This window comes from Cherax quadricarinatus, chromosome 7 (genome assembly GCF_038502225.1).
Source record: "Cherax quadricarinatus isolate ZL_2023a chromosome 7, ASM3850222v1, whole genome shotgun sequence".
NCBI classification, from domain to species: Eukaryota; Metazoa; Arthropoda; class Malacostraca; order Decapoda; family Parastacidae; genus Cherax; species Cherax quadricarinatus.
Genome location: NC_091298.1, coordinates 59,956,957 through 59,976,306, shown reverse-complemented (window position 1 = coordinate 59,976,306; position 19,350 = coordinate 59,956,957). Strand labels below are relative to the sequence as shown.

Genomic DNA, 19,350 nt, shown 5'->3' with positions numbered 1-19,350 from the left:
GCATCCTGGGACACTGACCTAAGGAGGCCTGGTCACAGACCGGGCCGCGGGGGCGTTGACCCCCGGAACTCTCTCCAGATAAACTCTCCAGATTAACAGGATATATACCCCTAGAGGTGTATGTCTGTATATACGCTGATAATTTACTTTAATCCATTTTAGGAATGAAAGTATTTTTGACTGGTGGTGAACAGGTTACTGTTAATGATGTTGGTAGAATTACCGACAATATGTTAGGCAAAAGGACACATATGCAACTAATGCGACATTTTACTGTGGCAACGTTTCGCTCTCCAGGAGCTTATCAAGCCGTTACAAATAATACCCTCTGTCCCTGTACTTTCTGTAATGGCTTGGTAAGCTCCTGGAGAGCGAAACGTTTTCTCAATAAAATGTCGCATTAGTTGCACATATGTCCTTGTACCTAACAGGTTATATGTAGCCTTGTGACTCGTGTAGACGACAGGCTTTATATACCTTTAAGCAACTTTAAGTTAACACATGGTTCAGGTGTGGGACACGGCTCGGGGCGTGAGATGTGTGTTCGACGGAGCTCTGGGACGAGGGGACCAGAGCCAGACCGTGAAAGCAGCGCTCAATGTTGACATGCTGGAACAACATGTTGTTACTTTCCCTGCCGACAACAAGCTAGCCTCCGCCTCGCTTGACATACAGGTGAGCTGATCACGGAACGGGTGGGGTTTGAACCCATATAGAGAGTCTTAAATCTCACATGTCTTGTGTTAATATGTGGCTCCTGTACGACTTAAACCTCCTTCGTGTTCTCAGATCGGGCGAGGGCCCTTCGCCCCCTCCGCCTCAGGTATGGTGAAGATAGGAGAGCTGATGACGATGGTGGTGGGTGTGGAAGGCTTAGCCAGTGCCGATCTTCTGGTGCGGAATTGTGTAGCCCACGACGGCTCGCACCAGGACCCCTACCAGCTCACAGACGAGGTACGTGGGTGTTGGCGCACTGCAGGTTACATGTAGGCAGGAAGGGAGGGAAGGATATGGTTACAATGCCTATAGGAGGAGACATCAAAAACAGAGGGAGGGATCCGTAGAGAGAGATGCTAAAAAAAAAAAAACTGTGAGACCAGGACGATAGTGAGCTAGGGTAAATTAATGTAAGGCCAAGCCAGGACAAGTCAGAATAGTCTAGGACAAGATAAACTGAGTAAGAACAAACTAAAACAACATATGTAAGAGCAACAATGGAAAGTAACAATACTTCAAGCTGTAAATATGACAATGTAAAAACAAACATCTAATACAAGGCACCGCTAACAGAGAAGCTAAGAAAAATCTCTCCGTAAAGTATAAGAATAAGACTAGAAGTATCTAACACGCTTGCTAGCAAGCTGGTGCTAATGGGTTCCATTCCAGAGTAAATCCTTCTCGTCCCACAGAAAGGGTGTGTGTTGGGGAGCAGGAAGAAAGTGCTGGGGTCATGGCAGAAGACCAGAGAAACAGGCAACCCCAAGATTCCTGTCCTAGCCTTCTCCCACTTCCAGGTAATTCTTCAAGTCTCTCTCTCCCTAACAATTTACATTCATGCACTGCTAGAACATGTATAAAAACATTGAGGTTTAAGCTAAAGTTAAACATTAACAAATGATGTATTAACTTTGAACTCGGTGATATTTAGAATTTGCAAATATTTATCTAATCTTTAATTTCGCACAATTATTTTATAATTAATCAGTGTATTAACTGATTCATGGCAAGTATCTTCGACATTGACAAATAAGACACATATGCAACATCTGGGTATATTTAGTAGATAGATTTAGTTGGTAATATACACATTTAATTTAATCACCATTGATGTTGTTGATACATTTATCGACTTGCTAATATGTATATTGTTGTTGTTACAGGCCTTCAAGTTCCCAGACAAGAACGATGTTTACATCGAGTGCCAAGTAGATTTGTGTTCTGAAATATGCCCAGTGTGTCCGGAGGATGGGGTGAGTTGAGCTCCAGTTCCGGACCCCCACACATTAACCTCCAGGTGGTTGACTAGCGTAGTTGGTTCTTGGATTTCCCCATGGCTGGGTATTCAGTCTATGTCCGGAGACAGCCTTTTCGTTTACCTTGTTTTTGTAATTGTTACACTGAGTGTTGTGCTTCATAATCACCAGTTATCATCATCTCCAACGGTTATATATCTCAAAGGATCCCAATGGAAATAAGTCACTCTGACTTTTCTGGGTTATCCAAGGTTCTCTACACATATGCTGCTATGTATGATAATCTATGTAACTGCATTTGTGTATACCTGAATAAACTTACTAACGCATCGGGAGAAGCGTTAAACAGGTGGCTGACTTCTCTTTCACAGGTGGTTCGCAAAAAGCGCTCCTTACCAATTCCTAGCCGCGAGGGAAGTAGCAGCAGATGGGAAGATGAGGAGGAACATGGAGAGGTAGAAGGAAGGGAGGGAGATAGCATCGTACCTGGCAACAGCATCAACAGAAGCGGGAGGAAGAACGAGAGTGATGGTGAGGTGGTGCGCCTAGCCAGGAAGCTGCGAGTCATCTCCCCCGAGGACTACTCTCTCCTCCGGGACTCTCCCATAACCCTTGTGGCCAGTAAGTAAACAACCATTAACATCAACTCTCTCTCTCTCTCTCTCTCTCACCCCACCATCCTCTGAAGCTAAACTTTCTCATGGCTTGAAACAACAAGTAGCAAATTATCTACTGGTCTCAGTAGTAGTACCAGTTCCAGTAACCAGTTACCAGTAACCAGTGTACCAGTAGATGACTCACTACCAACCGTCTCTGCATGAATCACTGTCTGTATTCATATTGTTGCTGACCACAGCAGTATTCAAACACCCCCTCACATATGGGTACTGGGGTTAGTTAGTCGGACGAGAGAGAGCAAGGAGGCAGGTCACGGCTGTTTGGCGCTTACCACATTATCCGTAATATACGTACTTCCAGCCTACGTGAGTATTTCTTTACCCTATCCACGTGTTCGAACCCCACATGATAAATGGTGGCAGCGGTGGAGACCTCATCCACTTCACTGGATCAATCTGTTCCACCAGTTGAGGAGAAAGACTTAGCTCCCACTGACTTCCCAGATGAAGTCAGGCGTTTGTTGACTCTGTTAAACAAACGTCGTAAAGCCATTGCCTTACCAGGTGAGAAGATGGGTATAACGAACTTATTGTCCCATCGTATTCCACTTGAACCTGGTACTAGACCTATCTACATACCTACGTACAGAATGCCTCATTCACAAGTTGCTGTCGCAGAAGAATTAATTAATCAAATGCTTGATGATGGAGTTATCGCACCTAGCAATTCACCTTGGAATGCGCCCTTGATCCTAGTACCTAAGAAGGATGGTACTTGGCGCCCAGTAATTGACTTTAGGAAGTTAAACGCGAAAACTATTCCAGATCGCTTCCCACTTCCTGTACTGGGTGATCTTTTACGTAACATCGGAGATAATAAAGTCTTTTCAACCCTGGATTTGTTACAAGGGTTTTGGCAAGTCCCTCTTCACGAGGACAGCCAAGAGCTAACTGCATTCTCCACTCCTACAGGTCATTATCACTTCCTCCGTATGGCGTTTGGATTACGATCCTCCCCTATCACGTTCTCAAGGCTCATGACTGATGTCTTGAGAGCCACTATCAATCCCAACAGTGAAACTTGGGATGAAGTTATACCTGATGTGCAGTGTGCTATAAATTCTGCTTACAATGTTTCTATAGGTGACACTCCACATTATGCATTGTATGGTGTAGATAAACGTTTGCCTTATGAGTTGTTATATTCTAATCCGAAACCAAATTACAACCCTGATGATTTCATAGCAACTCGTACCAGTTTAGCTCAAAGTGTTTTTAGAAGAATCCGTGAAACACTTCATAAATCAACAGCAGAATTTACAAGAGTCGCAAACACTCGAGCAAAGCCATCCAAAATCAAAGTAGGCTCGAGAGTTATGCTGACTAACTTTAACAAAACGTCTGCAATGCCAAAGCTTGATCAAAAGTTTGTTGGTCCTTATCGAGTAGTTGAACATATCACTGGTAATAAGTATAAGGTTAGAGAAATTAGTACTGGTCAGTATAAAGAATCGCATTTAGATCATATGAAGTTAGTATGTGATGATAATGATGTTCCAACCCAGACTAATGTGACAGACTCTGACAATCCTCCTGATCCTGTACTCTCTTCCTCTGATACTCAGTCAGATGATCAACCTGAATGTCGTTATTCCCTACGTACATGACAGGTATTGAGAAATCCTCAAGTATCATTTGTAACATCCAATTCAGATTTGCCTCAAATACAGCATGAGTTAGCCAATGCAACAGAGTTTGATCCTCCCAGAGATGACACCCATTCTGCATATGTCAATCTTACCCTAGCAGAGTTGGGGTTAAATGTAAATAGCCTGTATAGATGAATAATTACAGATTCAACTTATCAGTATTCAAGAATTTTTTTTTGTGTTCGCGTTCTCTCCGAATTCTGAGAGTTAATAGTCTAGATTTGAGTGCACCGAATCTGCCTTTCTGTTAAACACTCTTTCTTTGTATATATTCCTTCCTCAGAATCCATAGATCACATGAATACAGATCGATCGATCAATTTTTTTTTTATCACTTCTATTGTGTAATCCCAACATTGAGTTTCATTCGATGAGTTGTGCTATATTATATCTTGTATTGCATTACAGTTTCAGTTACGTAAGCTTCCATTCCAATGTTCTACTTATGTATGTTATAATGTTCAATTGTTGTGTACTTTGACATTGTATAGAATCAGCCCAAGCCGTATACCTGCCATCTCTAGTTTGTATTAGTTGTATGTCGGGACGACATACGTTAGCGTCGCCAAGCTCTCAGTAGTAGTACCAGTTCCAGTAACCAGTTACCAGTAACCAGTGTACCAGTAGATGACTCACTACCAACCGTCTCTGCGTGAATCACTGTCTGTATTCATATTGTTGCTGACCACAGCAGTATTCAAACACCCCCCTCACATATGGGTACTGGGGTTAGTTAGTCTTACGTGAGAGAGCAAGGAGGCAGGTCACGGCTGTTTGGCGCTTCCCACATTATCCGTAATATACGTACTTCCAGCCTACGTGAGTATTTCTTTACCCTATCCACGTGTTCGAACCCCACATGATACTGGTACCTGAATTCCAGCTCAGTTCTAGTATCCCTGGTCGTGATAGAATCTTTAAAGAATAAGGGTTTGCACTTTTAAGCTACGACTGCCTTATAAAGTTGATGATGACACACAGTGTTTAGCCTGACTGGTCAGTGACCTGGTCTCGCATGTCAATAGTATACAATATCGACAAGATGAAGAATCAGACGTATGTGCAACATCTGAGTATCTTTGCTTATAGACGTCTCGCCATCCAGTGGCTTTGTCAATACAAGGTCATTATCTGAAGACTAAAAATATATGCAGAAGACATTGGGAGACGAGATAATCACACCAAGGTGCATATTCCTTGGTATGTACACTTAGCCTAGGTGACGAGTATCGTAGTTTTGAAGAATCTGATTCTTAAGACTACGGTGCTCATCACCTGCTTCTAGGCTGAGGGATTGATTACCTCGTCTTACAATGTCTTCTGTACATATTTCTACAGTCTCCAGATTATGTCCATGTATTGTATTGATAAAGTCACTGGATGGCGGAACGTCTACAGGTAAAGATACCCAGATGTTGCACATATGTTTAATTCTTCGACCTGGTCTCATCTGGCAGACAGAGGATCAAGCCTCCAGCAATCTTTGGACTGAATTGTCCACCCGGATTTAGTGATTAGTGACAGACCTCATAGAATACATAGGATGGTGTGACCCAATGCTTTGACTGATGGACTGATCACGTCGACTCCAGGCTGAGGGACTGATTACCTCAAACTCCTTCTGATCTTCTACCATTCTTCTCTGTACTGGACCGAGGAAGCCTCTGGTTGCCAAAATGTTTCCACAATAAAGATACACAAGTTTTTCCCATGTGTAATTCTTCAACAGTCTTCCTGGTTAAAGTCTCTTGTGTCATCTTTATCAGCACTGTCTCATTAATGCTCACACACTGAGTGTCTGGTTCGATATCCAGTATGGGTGTAAACACTGGGCGCGTTTCCTTACAGCTGCTGTCCCTGTTCACCCAGCAGCAAGTACCTGGGTGTGAGTTGACTGGTGTGGGTCGCATCCTGGGGCAGAGGGGGTTGTAGTATACCTTAGAGCTCGGTTTGGAACTGAGCTGAGGTAGGATAACAGCTGTTAGCCTGTAAAACTGACTTGTGTAAAAAAAAAATGTTTATCCTCATCGGTCCTGCCTGGGTCTCGTTTCGCATTTAGTATACACTTATCTCTTTTTTCCTATGTGTTTGTTAATAGTTCTTATTTCTGGAGATATGGAGTCGATGATCCCTTGAATCGTTAACCGATGTACTGATCATGAATTGTGACCCTTGAACCGTCTCCATTCTGGTGATTCCATGTCTTCAAGCCTGTATTTTCTCATTAATAAGGTTACCCCACCACTACCACCTTTATCTCTTTGTGTTCTTATTACCTAATATATCTTGGGGAATATTGTATCCATTATTATTACTGTTAGTTTTTTTCTAATATTGAAAATACCTCTGAGTTTTCATCATTGCATTTTCTCTTATTGCAGACTCGATCACATTTATAGAATTTTGAGGGCTTTAAGGGCTGTGATGTCACTTATTTTAAGGAATATGTGATTGTAAGATGTATGGGGAAAGTATAAGTGATGGGTTTTGGGATGAAGTTTTGGCATGTGAGATGGGTGTACGAAGGTAAAGGTATTGGAGTGGAGGTGGGATTGGAAGAGGAAGAAGATATGGGTATATGATGGAATCATGTTTTGCAAGAACACACCTGCTTCCTGATATTGCTGTAGACATCTCAGAGTTCAAGGGTCTCTGAGTTGGAAACAAACATGCAGTAGGAACACCACTACTTAACCATAATATCATTTTTGTGTTACTTTGGGTATTATTTTAAGATTCCAGGCACCATTATCCTGACTTAAACGGTCACTCCCCAAGTTCCTAACGGGAGGCCTCGGTCAGATGACTAAAAACTCCAGCTGAAGGTGATCATACGACTAAGGCAAGCGTCGGGAAACACTTGTCCTGTTTCCTGACAAACCATACCTAAGTTCCTGACGTTTTTTGTTTCCACTGTTCCAGAAGACACCGGAGCGAACCCTGGAGACATGTGCATGAGTATATCATCGTTTGTGGCAGGTTTGGTGGCCATGTTCGTGGTCCTAGTGGCCTCTTCAGTCTTCACCGCCCTTCTCTGCGCCCGTGTCAGATCCATGCCTTCAGCGTCCTCCACATACCCCCCAGACACCTCCTTTCATGCCTTCAGCACCGTTTCTGGCAAGACTCGCTGAAAATCTTCGGGTGGGGGAGAGTGCTACAGGTGGAGGACCTATGACATATCTTTACTCATGAATAAGATCCAAAATAACGCCTGATATGATAGAAAGAAAAAAATGGATAATGAAAATAATGGTGCATATATCTAGAAGGACTTACGAAGTGACGAGTCGCTCAGTAGACAATTTTCTCCTTCATTTTCTTCCTACGTTAGAAGGAAAAAACAATAGTAGACAATGGACTAAGACTTAAACTGTGATAGTTACAGACAGAAGGATTATTTTGTCTGGTCATATCTATAAATAAAAAAATGTAAGCATATATTTATTCTCCGGCGACAATTTAAAGATTTGAAAAAAAAATCTGCTATGTAATTCTGTAATTACCCCCCCCCCCAAATATATATAATCTTTATCATAAAGCATTACTCGGAGCTCTGTCAGATTTTGAACTGGTGTCTGAGGACGTTAAATGGAGGACTGTAATGTTTTGTCTTCACTACTATTGTCTATGAATTAGTTAACTGCAGATTTCCAGGTTTTGGTTTCATGATAGAGATTTTTAGAAGGTGCTGCCGAAGTCCCAGGTATCTTTATACGTTATTGGTCTTGCACATTTGTTTATGAAGAAACTAATATGCTCGACTTACGTGTTCCTAGATGGATCTTCCTGTTCATTATCAGAAGTTTAAAAACCAAGTGCTTCATGGCTATATATTTATATTTATCAAACTTTTGGTCCTTTGCCAAAATATAAGTAACATTCAGAATATAAATTTTGATCGCCAGAACTCATGATGACTAGTTATCTTTTCTTATTTTTTTTTGCACATAAGATTTTTATGGTGACCCGTATATGGTTCATTCAACCATATTCTTCCTGTTGCCAGTTGTTGCCATACTGTGAGACTGTGGCTATGGTTGCGAGTAAAAACACGCAAAGCAAATACTACTCCACTTTGTCAAATTTACCCTGATACGGTATATATTTTACACAAAAGCGTGTTTATATTAAGTAGGTTGGTATGATATTCCTCTGAAATTGTCAACACCGAATAACTGCAATATCAGTCAATCAGCAGCGATGAAAATGTCATCAGCCAATGAAAGCTGAGTATAAATATAGTGTTGGCCAATGAACACCGAGACTCGGTCTATTAGCCAACTACCAGAGTGCTGACATCATTCATGTACACTTGTACAGAGTGCCACATCTTTCTAAAAGATAAAAGAAAAATGGTTATAGTCATACCCGTAGTTTTTAAAAGGGGTGGAAGGGTAAGCCAGCGGAAGGCCTCGGTCAGATGACCAAAAGCTCCAGCTGCGGGTCAGGAAACGCTTGTCCTGTTTCCTGACAAATCTTGCCTAACCTAACCTTTCAAAAAAAGACCCAGAGTGTGAATAATCCTAATACTAGGTTACGTTAGGAATTATATGAAATGTATTAAGTAGCCGCATAGTTATTTACACTCGTGTATAAAATATGATTCAGTCTCCGAGTTTGTGTATTATTATGTTTGTTAAGTTGGCAGTATGACCAACATAAATATTGTGATATTACTTATTACTGACTTTTTTTTTTTAAGTTAGGACCATGATTTATATGTGCACAGAACATGTGAGTGTGTGTGTGTGTGTGTGCGCAAGATTTACGGTCACATGTGTAAAAGTTTAGTGATTAGAATTTGAAAATGAAGACTAGTCTTTCCCAAGCTTATTATTTGATTAGAAGTTGAAAAACGATGGAGTTTTTTTTCCCCTAAGCTTATCCTATATCTAAATATTGTCTTATTTCTCAATAATGTCAGTTAGGTATAACTGTGCGTACACACACACATTACAACTAAATATACCTTTTGTTACAGTTATAATGCCATATTCTGCAAAGAAAAAAATATACTTGTTACTTATTTTTATAGAGTATGAATTACTTCCTGCGGGCAGGTCAGTCATGCTAAATAAAAAAATAATTCTGTTTTATGTAGATTCATTTTAACTTAATCCTCAGTTTTATATATAATTATTAATGGTATCAAATATAATTACGCCAGCTGATCCTTCATGCTATTTTCTCTTTTTTTTTAATTTTTATTTTTTTTAACCTCAAAAATACAAGAACCGGCCGCTACATTTATCAAGGTTAAGGGCCGTACCAGGATGATTTTGTCCTGTTGTTTGATGTATAAGAATAACAGTGCCGCGACACGTCTATACACAACTGTTATGCATGGTGACTATTTCACTGTTAAACAGTGAAGATACACAACTGTTATGCATGGTGACTATTTCACTGTTAAACAGTGAAGATACACAACTGTTATGCATGGTGACTATTTCACTGTTAAACAGTGAAGATACACAACTGTTATGCATGGTGACTATTTCACTGTTCAACAGTGAAGATACACAACTGTTATGCATGGCGAGTATTTCACTGTTCAACAGTGACGACACAACTGTTATACATGTGACATTCAACTGCTTGTTAAGTAATCGTCCTGATGTAACTATGTACTTACCTAATACCAGAAATCTCTTATTAAAGTTTGCTATGGTATGCTTAGGTGTCCCGTAGCTTGATCGCTAGCGCATTCAGCTCACACACTGAGGTCGGAAGTTCGAATCTCCAGTACGGCTGGAAAACATTAGGGACGTGTTTTTATGACACCTGCTGTCCCTGTTCACCCATCAGTATAAAATAGGTACCTGGGTGTTAGTCGACTGGTGTGGGTCGCATCCTGGGACAAAACTGACCTAATTTACTGGAAATGCTCAGCATAACAAGTGATTTTCTGTATAGTAGTATGTCATTGATGTCAGCCAGGTCTGTATACCTTGTACATGTACTTGTAGAAATAAAGATATTATTGCTGAATTTTATGCTTACATAGAATTCAACTAGATGGTTCTTAAATGACTGTATTGTGTGCGGGATCACAACTAAGGTCTTCGGGTAGTGACTGGCTGTAATGATCAGTCATTCTGGTGGTAATGGTTAGTGATTGTGGTGGTGGTGGGTTGTGTTTGTTAAGGTGTGGTGGTGTTTGTGGTTAGTGATTGTGGTTGTAATGATCATTTTGGTGGTAAACGATAGTGATTATGGTGATTACTGATTGTGGTGGTTAGTGACTGTAGTTGCTAGTGATTGTGGTTACTGTGATGGCTAGTGACTGTTGTGGTTATGGCTAGCGACTGTTGTGGGGATTATGGTTAGTGATTGTGGTAGGAATAGTGCATAGTGATTGTGATGGTATTTGTTAGTGTTTGCTATGGTGATGGTCGGTAATTGTGGTGTTGGTTAGTGACTGTAGTGGTGGTTAGTGACCGTTGTTGTTATGGCCAGAGATTGTAGTGGGGATGGTGGTTAGTGCTTGTGGTGCAAAAGATAATTGTAAGAGATAACACGATAACACCCTAATGTAACTACGGCACAATCAATTACTTTTATTATCGTATCTTCAGTAATATCTTATCACGACCACGGTGTACCACACACCCTCCTGGACCAGCACCTACCAGTGTTGTAACAGTGACCAGGTGTACCACACACCCTCCTGGACCAGCACCTACCAGTGTTGTAACAGTGACCAGGTGTACCACACACCCTCCTGGACCAGCACCTACCAGTGTTGTAACAGTGACCAGGTGTACCACACACCCTCCTGGACCAGCACCTACCAGTGTTGTAACAGTGACCAGGTGTACCACACACCCTCCTGGACCAGCACCTACCAGTGTTGTAACAGTGACCAGGTGTACCACACACCCTCCTGGACCAGCACCTACCAGTGTTGTAACAGTGATCAGGTGTACCACACACCCTCCTGGACCAGCACCTACCAGTCTTGTAACAGTGACCAGGTGTACCACACACCCTCCTGGACCAGCACCTACCAGTCTTGTAACAGTGACCAGGTGTACCACACACCCTCCTGGACCAGCACCTACCAGTGTTGTAACAGTGACCAGGTGTACCACACACCCTCCTGGACCAGCACCTACCAGTGTTGTAACAGTGACCAGGTGTACCACACACCCTCCTGGACCAGCACCTACCAGTCTTGTAACAGTGACCAGGTGTACCACACACCCTCCTGGACCAGCACCTAAAAGTGTTGTAACAGTGACCAGGTGTACCACACACCCTCCTGGACCAGCACCTACCAGTGTTGTAACAGTGACCAGGTGTACCACACACCCTCCTGGACCAACACCTACCAGTGTTGTAACAGTGACCAGGTGTACCACACACCCTCCTGGACCAGCACCTACCAGTGTTGTAACAGTGACCAGGTGTACCACACACCCTCCTGGACCAGCACCTACCAGTGTTGTAACAGTGACCAGGTGTACCACACACCCTCCTGGACCAGCACCTACCAGTGTTGTAACAGTGACCAGGTGTACCATACCTACCTGGACCAGCACCTACCAGTGTTGTAACAGTGACCAGGTGTACCATACACCCTCCTGGACCAGCACCTACCAGTGTTGTAACAGTGACCAGGTGTACCACACACCCTCCTGGACCAGCACCTACCAGTGTTGTAACAGTGACCAGGTGTACCACACCCTCCTGGACCAGGACCTACCACTGTTGTAACAGTGACCAGGTGTACCACACACCCTCCTCGACCAGCACCTACCAGTGTTGTAACAGTGACCAGGTGTACCACACACCCTCCTGGACCAGCACCTACCAGTGTTGTAACAGTGACCAGGTGTACCACACACCCTCCTGGACCAGCACCTACCAGCGTTGTAACAGTGAAAAGGTGTACCACACACTCCTGGACCAGCACCTACCAGTGTTGTAACAGTGAAAAGGTGTACCACACACTCCTGGACCAGCACCTACCAGTGTTGTAACAGTGACCAGGTGTACCACACACCCTCCTGGACCAGCACCTACCAGTGTTGTAACAGTGACCAGGTGTACCACACACCCTCCTGGACCAGCACCTACCAGTGTTGTAACAGTGACCAGGTGTACCACACACCCTCCTGGACCAGCACCTACCAGTGTTGTAACAGTGACCAGGTGTACCATACCTACCTGGACCAGCACCTACCAGTGTTGTAACAGTGACCAGGTGTACCATACACCCTCCTGGACCAGCACCTACCAGTGTTGTAACAGTGACCAGGTGTACCATACACCCTCCTGGACCAGCACCTACCAGTGTTGTAACAGTGACCAGGTGTACCACACACCCTCCTGGACCAGCACCTACCAGTGTTGTAACAGTGACCAGGTGTACCACACCCTCCTGGACCAGCACCTACCAGTGTTGTAACAGTGACCAGGTGTACCACACCCTCCTGGACCAGCACCTACCAGTGTTGTAACAGTGACCAGGTGTACCACACACTCCTGGACCAGCACCTACCAGTGTTGTAACAGTGACCAGGTGTACCACACCCTCCTGGACCAGCACCTACCAGTGATGTAACAGTGACCAGGTTTACCACACCCTCCTGGACCAGCACCTACCAGTGTTGTAACAGTGACCAGGTGTACCACACACTCCTGGACCAGCACCTACCAGTGTTGTAACAGTGACCAAGTGTACCACACACTCCTGGACCAGCACCTACCAGTGTTGTAACAGTGACCAAGTGTGCCACACACCTTCCTGGACTCACACCTTTTATAGTATTCCATTAGGAGTGAGAAGGAAGGTCAGGGAGTGACAAGGTCATGAAGTGACAAGGTGAGTCAGGGAGTGACAAGGTCATGAAGTGACAAGGTGAGTCAGGGAGTGACAAGGTCAGGGAGTGACAAGGTCAGGGAGTGACAAGGTGAGTCAGGGAGTGACAAAACTGGAAATAATGGAAAAGCAGGAAGCAGGAATGAGGGAGATGAGGCCTGAGAAGCAGATAAAGGAGGAGGAGGAAGGGGATGAAAAAACGGAGAACCAAGAGGAAGAGAAACGAAAGGAGGAAGAGGAGAAACAAAAGGAGGAAGAGGAGAAACAAAAGGAGGGAGAGGAGAAACGAAAGAAGGAAGAGGAGGAGAAACGAAAGGAGGAGGAGGAGAAACGAAAGAAGGAAGAGGAGGAGAAACGAAAGGAGGAAGAGAAACGAAAGGAGGAAGAGGAGGAGAAACGAAAGGAGGAAGAGGAGAAACGAAAGGAGGAGGAGAAACGAAAGGAGGAGGAGGAGAAACGAAAGAGGGAAGAGGAAGAGAAACGAAAGAGGGAAGAGAAGGAGAAACTAAAGGAGGAAGAGGAGAAACGAAAGAGGGAAGAGGAGGAGAATCTAAAGAAGGGAGAGGAGGAGAAACTAAAGAAGGAAGAGGAGGAGAAACTAAAGAAGGAAGAGGAGGAGAAACTAAAGAAGGAAGAGGAGGAGAAACTAAAGAAGGAAGAGGAGGAGAAACTAAAGAAGGAAGAGGAGGAGAAACTAAAGGAGGAAGAGGAGAAACGAAAAGAAGAAGAGAAACGAAAGAAGGAAGAAGAGGAGAAACGAAAGGAGGAAGAGGAAGGGAAACGAAAGATGGAAGAGGAGGAGAAACTAAAGAAGGAAGAGGAGGAGAAACTAAAGAAGGAAGAGGAGGAGAAACTAAAGGAGGAAGAGGAGAAACGAAAAGAAGAGAAACGAAAGAAGGAAGAAGAGGAGAAACGAAAGGAGGAAGAGGAAGAGAAACGAAAGAAGGAAGAGGAGAAACTAAAGGAGGAAGAGGAGGAGAAACTAAAGAAGAATGAGGAGGAGAAACTAAAGAAGGAAGAGGAGGAGAAACTAAAGAAGGATGAGGAGGAGAAACTAAAGAAGGAAGAGGAGGAGAAACTAAAGAAGGATGAGGAGGAGAAACTAAAGAAGGAAGAGGAGGAGAAACTAAAGAAGGAAGAGGAGGAGAAACTAAAGGAGGAAGAGGAGAAACGAAAAGAAGAGAAACGAAAGAAGGAAGAAGAGGAGAAACGAAAGGAGGAAGAGGAAGAGAAACGAAAGAAGGAAGAGGAGGAGAAACTAAATGAGGAAGAGGAGAAACGAAAAGAAGAGAAACGAAAGAAGGAAGAAGAGGAGAAACGAAAGGAGGAAGAGGAAGAGAAACGAAAGAAGGAAGAGGTGAAACTAAAGGAGGAAAACGAGGAGAAACGAAAGATGGAGGAGGAGGAGAAACCAAAGACGGAGGAGAAGGAGAAACCAAAGATGGAGGAGGAAGAGGAGAAACAAAAGAAGAATAAAGACGAAAAGAAAATTAGAAAGGCGGAAAAGAAGCAAGAAAAAAAAGAAAAGAAAGAAAAAAAGGAAAGAGCCAGAAAGGAGGAAAGACATATTAATAAGGCAACAGAACAAGAAGAGGAAGAGGCAACAGAATCAACAGATGACAAGCAACAGGAAGAGACAACAGATAAAGCACATCACCAAGAGGCAACAGACTCAGCATATTACCAACAGATGGTCACAAAGGCAACAAATCATCTGCAACAGAAAGAGGCAACAGAGACAACGGTATGTCACAAGCAACAGAAAGAGGGAGAGACGAAGAGCGAAGAGAAGAATAAGAAGGAAAGAGATTTGAAGGAGAAACAGGGAATAGAAGAGTTGAAGGAGGAGTTGAAGCAGCAACACAAGGAAAATGAACACCTCAGAGACCTCCTGCAGCAGGAACATGTGGAGAAGACCCACTTACAACAGCAGAAGGTGAGTCTCTGTCTTTCTGCTGTCTGTACACTAGCAGGTGAGTCTTCTTCCTGCTGTCTGTACACCAGCAGGTGAGTCTTCTTCCTGCTGTCTGTACACCAGCAGGCGAGTCTTCTTCCTGCTGTCTGTACACCAGCAGGTGAGTCTTCTTCCTGCTGTCTGTACACCAGCAGGTGAGTCTTCTTCCTGCTGCCTGTACACCAGCAGGTGAGTCTTCTTCCTGCTATCTGTACACCAGCAGGTGAATCTTCTTCCTGCTGTCTGTACACCAGCAGGTGAGTCTTCTTCCTGCTGTCTGTACACCAGCAGGTGAGTCTTCTTCCTGCTGTCTGTACACTAGCAAGTGAGTCTTCTTCCTGCTGTCTGTACACCAGCAGGCGAGTCTTCTTCCTGCTGTCTGTACACCAGCAGATGAGTCTTCCTGCTGCCTGTACACCAGCAGGTGAGTCTTTCTTCCTGCTGCCTGTACACCAGCAGGTGAGTCTTCCTGCTGCCTGTACACCAGCAGATGAGTCTTCCTGCTGCCTGTACACCAGCAGCTGAGTCTTCCTGCTGCCTGTACACCAGCAGGTGAGTCTTCCTGCTGCCTGTACACCAGCAGATTAGTCTTCCTGCTGCCTGTACACCAGCAGATGAGTCTTCCTGCTGCATGTACACCAGCAGATGATTCTTCCTGCTGTCTGTACACCAGCAGGTGAGTCTTTCTTCCTGCTGCCTGTACACCAGCAGGTGAGTCTTCCTGCTGCCTGTACGCCAGCAGATGAGTCTTCCTGCTGCCTGTACACCAGCAGATGAGTCTTCCTGCTGCCTGTACACCAGCAGATGAGTCTTCTTTCTGCCTGTACACCAGCAGATGAGTCTTCCTGCTGTCTGTACAAGAGCAGGTGAGTCTTTCTTCCTGCTGCCTGTACACCAGCAGGTGAGTCTTCCTGCTGCCTGTACACCAACAGATGAGTCTTCCTGCTGCCTGTTCACCAGCAAATGAGTCTTCCTGCTGCCTGTACACCAGCAGATGAGTCTTCCTGCTGCCTGTACACCAGCAGATGAGTCTTCTTTCTGCCTGTACACCAACAGATGAGTCTTCCTGCTGCCTGTACACCAGCAAATGAGTCTTCCTGCTGCCTGTACACCAGCAGATGAGTCTTCCTGCTGCCTGTACACCAGCAGATGAGTCTTCCTGCTGTCTGTACACCAGCAGATGAGTCTTCCTGCTGCCTGTACACCAGCAGATGAGTCTTCCTGCTTTCTGTACACCAGCAGGTGAGTCTTTCTTCCTGTTGCCTGTACACCAGGAGGTGAGTCTTCCTACTGCCTGTACACCAGCAGATGAGTCTTCCTGCTGCCTGTACACCAGCAGATGAGTCTTCCTGCTGCCTGTACACCAGCAGATGAGTCTTCCTGCTGCCTGTACACCAGCAGATGAGTCTTCCTGCTGCCTGTACACCAGCAGATGAGTCTTCCTGCTTTCTGTACACCAGCAGGTGAGTCTTTCTTCCTGCTGCCTGTACACCAGCAGGTGAGTCTTCCTGCTGCCTGTACACCAGCAGATGGGTCTTCCTGCTGCCTGTACACCAGCAGATGAGTCTTCCTGCTGCCTGTACACCAGCAGATGAGTCTTCTTGCTGCCTGTACACCAGCAGATGAGTCTTCCTGCTGCCTGTACAAGAGCAGGTGAGTCTTTCTTCCTGCTGCCTGTACACCAGCAGGTGAGTCTTCCTGCTGCCTGTACACCAACAGATGAGTCTTCCTGCTGCCTGTACACCAGCAAATGAGTCTTCCTGCTGCCTGTACACCAGCAGATGAGTCTTCCTGCTGCCTGTACACCAGCAGATGAGTCTTCCTGCTGCCTGTACACCAGCAGATGAGTCTTCCTGCTGTCTGTACACCAGCAGATGAGTCTTCCTGCTGCCTGTACACCAGCAGATGAGTCTTCCTGCTGTCTGTACACCAGCAGATGAGTCTTCCTGCTGCCTGTACACCAGCAGATGAGTCTTCCTGCTGCCTGTACACCAGCAGGAAAGTCTTTTTTTTTGTTGCTGGTATGACTATACTACTGACACAGTGTATAGTGATTTACGGTTCCGCAATATCTCTAACAATGCCTTACGCAATTATAATTAACACTACTACTGCTGCTACTACTACCACGACTACTACTACTGCTATTACTACTACTGTAGGAAGAGTAGTAGTAGTAGTACTATTAGTGCTGGTGCTTCTGATACTACTACCATTAATTTTATGAGAACCAGCTGCTATCACAGCCACCTCCCTCCGGCAGGATAGCTTGAAGGAGGACGTAGAGCTCCTACAGAAAAACCTGAAGCAGGAGGAGTATGAACACCAGAGAGATAACAGGGAGAACACGCAGATGATCAGTGATCTCCAGAGGAAGAACAAGGTGGGTACTCAAGTGTCACTGTTTTTGCGTTTGCATATACATTGTGTGTGTGTGTGTGTGTGTGTGTGTGTGTGTGTGTGTGTGTGTGTGTGTGTGTGTGTGTGTGTGTGTGTGTGTGTGTCGTGCCGAATAGGTAAAATTGGTCAGTTAGCTAGAACTCATTTAAAAATTAAGTCCGTTCTAAAATTTTCTCTTATGCATTTACAAATATATATTTTTCATTGACGTTAATGTAAAAATTAAATAATTTTGTACCAAAAGAACCTTAGAAAACTTACCGAAGTTTATTATAGCAAGCGCAATTTAATTTAGCCTAATTCAACTAAATATATTTTAGATAAGTTTACAATAATTTAATAAACACAATGAAATATATTTTTTTTGTTAGATTCAGAATAATTTTTGCGAAATTATTGCATACACAAATCTTCATTTGCTTTATTCGGCATGAAGAACTCTGCTATTTAAGCCACAATCGCAAGTTTTACCTATTCGGCACGTGATATATATATATATATATATATATATATATATATATATATATATATATATATATATATATATATATATATATATATATATATAGAAGGGGAAAGAGGCTAGGCTTAATGGTAATTAAATCCTTAAGAGATTTTCCTAGAGTTGATAACCTCATTCGCCTTCCCCGTCAACACAAAAAAGGGAGAGGCAGAACCCCCACTCACTCTACTGACAGCGAAAAAGTCAGAGTCCAGGTGAGCAAGAAGATTGAAGAGGGCAACACAGTGGGGGCAATAAGAATTATTACCAGTGAAGATACAGTTGCTTCCAGGGATGCTGACACGGCTGAAGCACTTAGAGGAAAGCACCCTGCCAGGGAAACCAGTGGCACCAACAGTTCCAACACGTCTGTCCCCACTATGGAACCATTGATTGTGGAAGACTCAGACATTTACAAAGCAATAATGTCGTTCCCATCTGGCTCTGCTGGGGGTTACACTGAAATAAGGCCACAGCATTTAAAGGAAATGGTTAATCCAGTTATTGGGGAAATTGCAGAGACACTGCTTTCAGAGATCACAAGGTTCGTCAACAATTCCTTGGCTGGTCTGATTCCTGATGAAATTAGACCTTTCTTTTTTGGTGCAACACTTTGTGCACTTAAAAAGAAGGATGGAGGAATTCGGCCAATTGCAGTAGGCAACACGTTACGCCGCCTCGTATCCAAAGCTGCTGTCTGAAGTATTCGTGCACAGGCAGCCATGATGCTTCAACCAAACCAGCTTGGCTTTGGGATCTCTCAAGGAAGTGAAGCAGTGGTTCATGCAACAAGGGCGTATATCAACAACTTGCCTGAGGACAATGCAGTGGTAAAATTAGATTTCAAGAATGCGTTCAATCTCCTGAAAAGAGACGTGGTATTAGCAGCAGTACAAGAACATTTCCCTGGTCTCTTCCCTTTTCTTTCAGCTGGGTATAGCAAGGAATCAATGCTTCCCTTTGGAGAGCATGAAATCACATCATCGGAGGGTGTCCAACAAGGAGATCCTCTTGCACCATTTCTCTTCTGTATAGCAGTTAGGGAAATCACAGTCAGACTGACCAGCGAGCTAAACATCTGGTTCCTAGATGATGGCACACTAGCAGGTACAAAGGAGTCCCTCCTACATGACCTTACACAGGTAATGACACGGGGACAGGAAATGGGTCTCATCCTGAATCCATCCAAATGTGAAATCATCTCAGTCAGTCAACAAGTGATAAATGCAGAGATCAAAACTACCAGGAGCAGCAGTCATTGCCCCCACAAATAGTGTCTTGCTAGGAGCACCTCTGGGAAGCAATGCTATTGACACAATTCTCAGGAAGAAATTGGAAGAGTTAAGGAGAATGGAACAACGAATAGGC

At 44.0% G+C, this 19,350-nt stretch overlaps 3 protein-coding genes across 10 annotated transcripts in view; 2 read left to right on the top strand and 1 right to left on the bottom strand.

Annotated features, from left to right (window-relative positions):
* LOC128686899 (uncharacterized) overlaps window positions 1-7,802 on the top strand; it is a 48,752-nt gene extending 40,950 nt beyond the window's left edge. For all 4 annotated transcript variants that reach the window (XM_053774125.2, XM_053774124.2, XM_053774123.2 and 1 more), the window contains 6 exons: window positions 511-675; window positions 790-954; window positions 1,410-1,514; window positions 1,881-1,970; window positions 2,345-2,594; window positions 7,222-7,802. In XM_053774125.2, coding sequence (XP_053630100.1) covers window positions 511-675; window positions 790-954; window positions 1,410-1,514; window positions 1,881-1,970; window positions 2,345-2,594; window positions 7,222-7,430 — 984 coding nt within the window. In that variant the 3' untranslated portion in view covers window positions 7,431-7,802. The remainder of the gene's footprint in view (window positions 1-510; window positions 676-789; window positions 955-1,409; window positions 1,515-1,880; window positions 1,971-2,344; window positions 2,595-7,221) is intronic.
* LOC128686900 (zinc finger and BTB domain-containing protein 14) overlaps window positions 1-19,350 on the bottom strand; it is a 407,181-nt gene that overhangs the window by 370,787 nt on the left and 17,044 nt on the right. The window lies entirely within an intron of this gene.
* LOC128686898 (caldesmon) overlaps window positions 12,916-19,350 on the top strand; it is a 51,282-nt gene continuing 44,847 nt past the window's right edge. For 2 of the 5 annotated variants that reach the window (XM_070082561.1, XM_070082560.1), the window contains exons 1-2: window positions 12,916-15,062; window positions 17,344-17,463. In XM_070082561.1, coding sequence (XP_069938662.1) covers window positions 13,248-15,062; window positions 17,344-17,463 — 1,935 coding nt within the window. In that variant the 5' untranslated portion in view covers window positions 12,916-13,247. The remainder of the gene's footprint in view (window positions 15,063-17,343; window positions 17,464-19,350) is intronic. The other 3 variants (XM_070082562.1, XM_070082559.1, XM_070082558.1) reach the window with 2 other exon arrangements.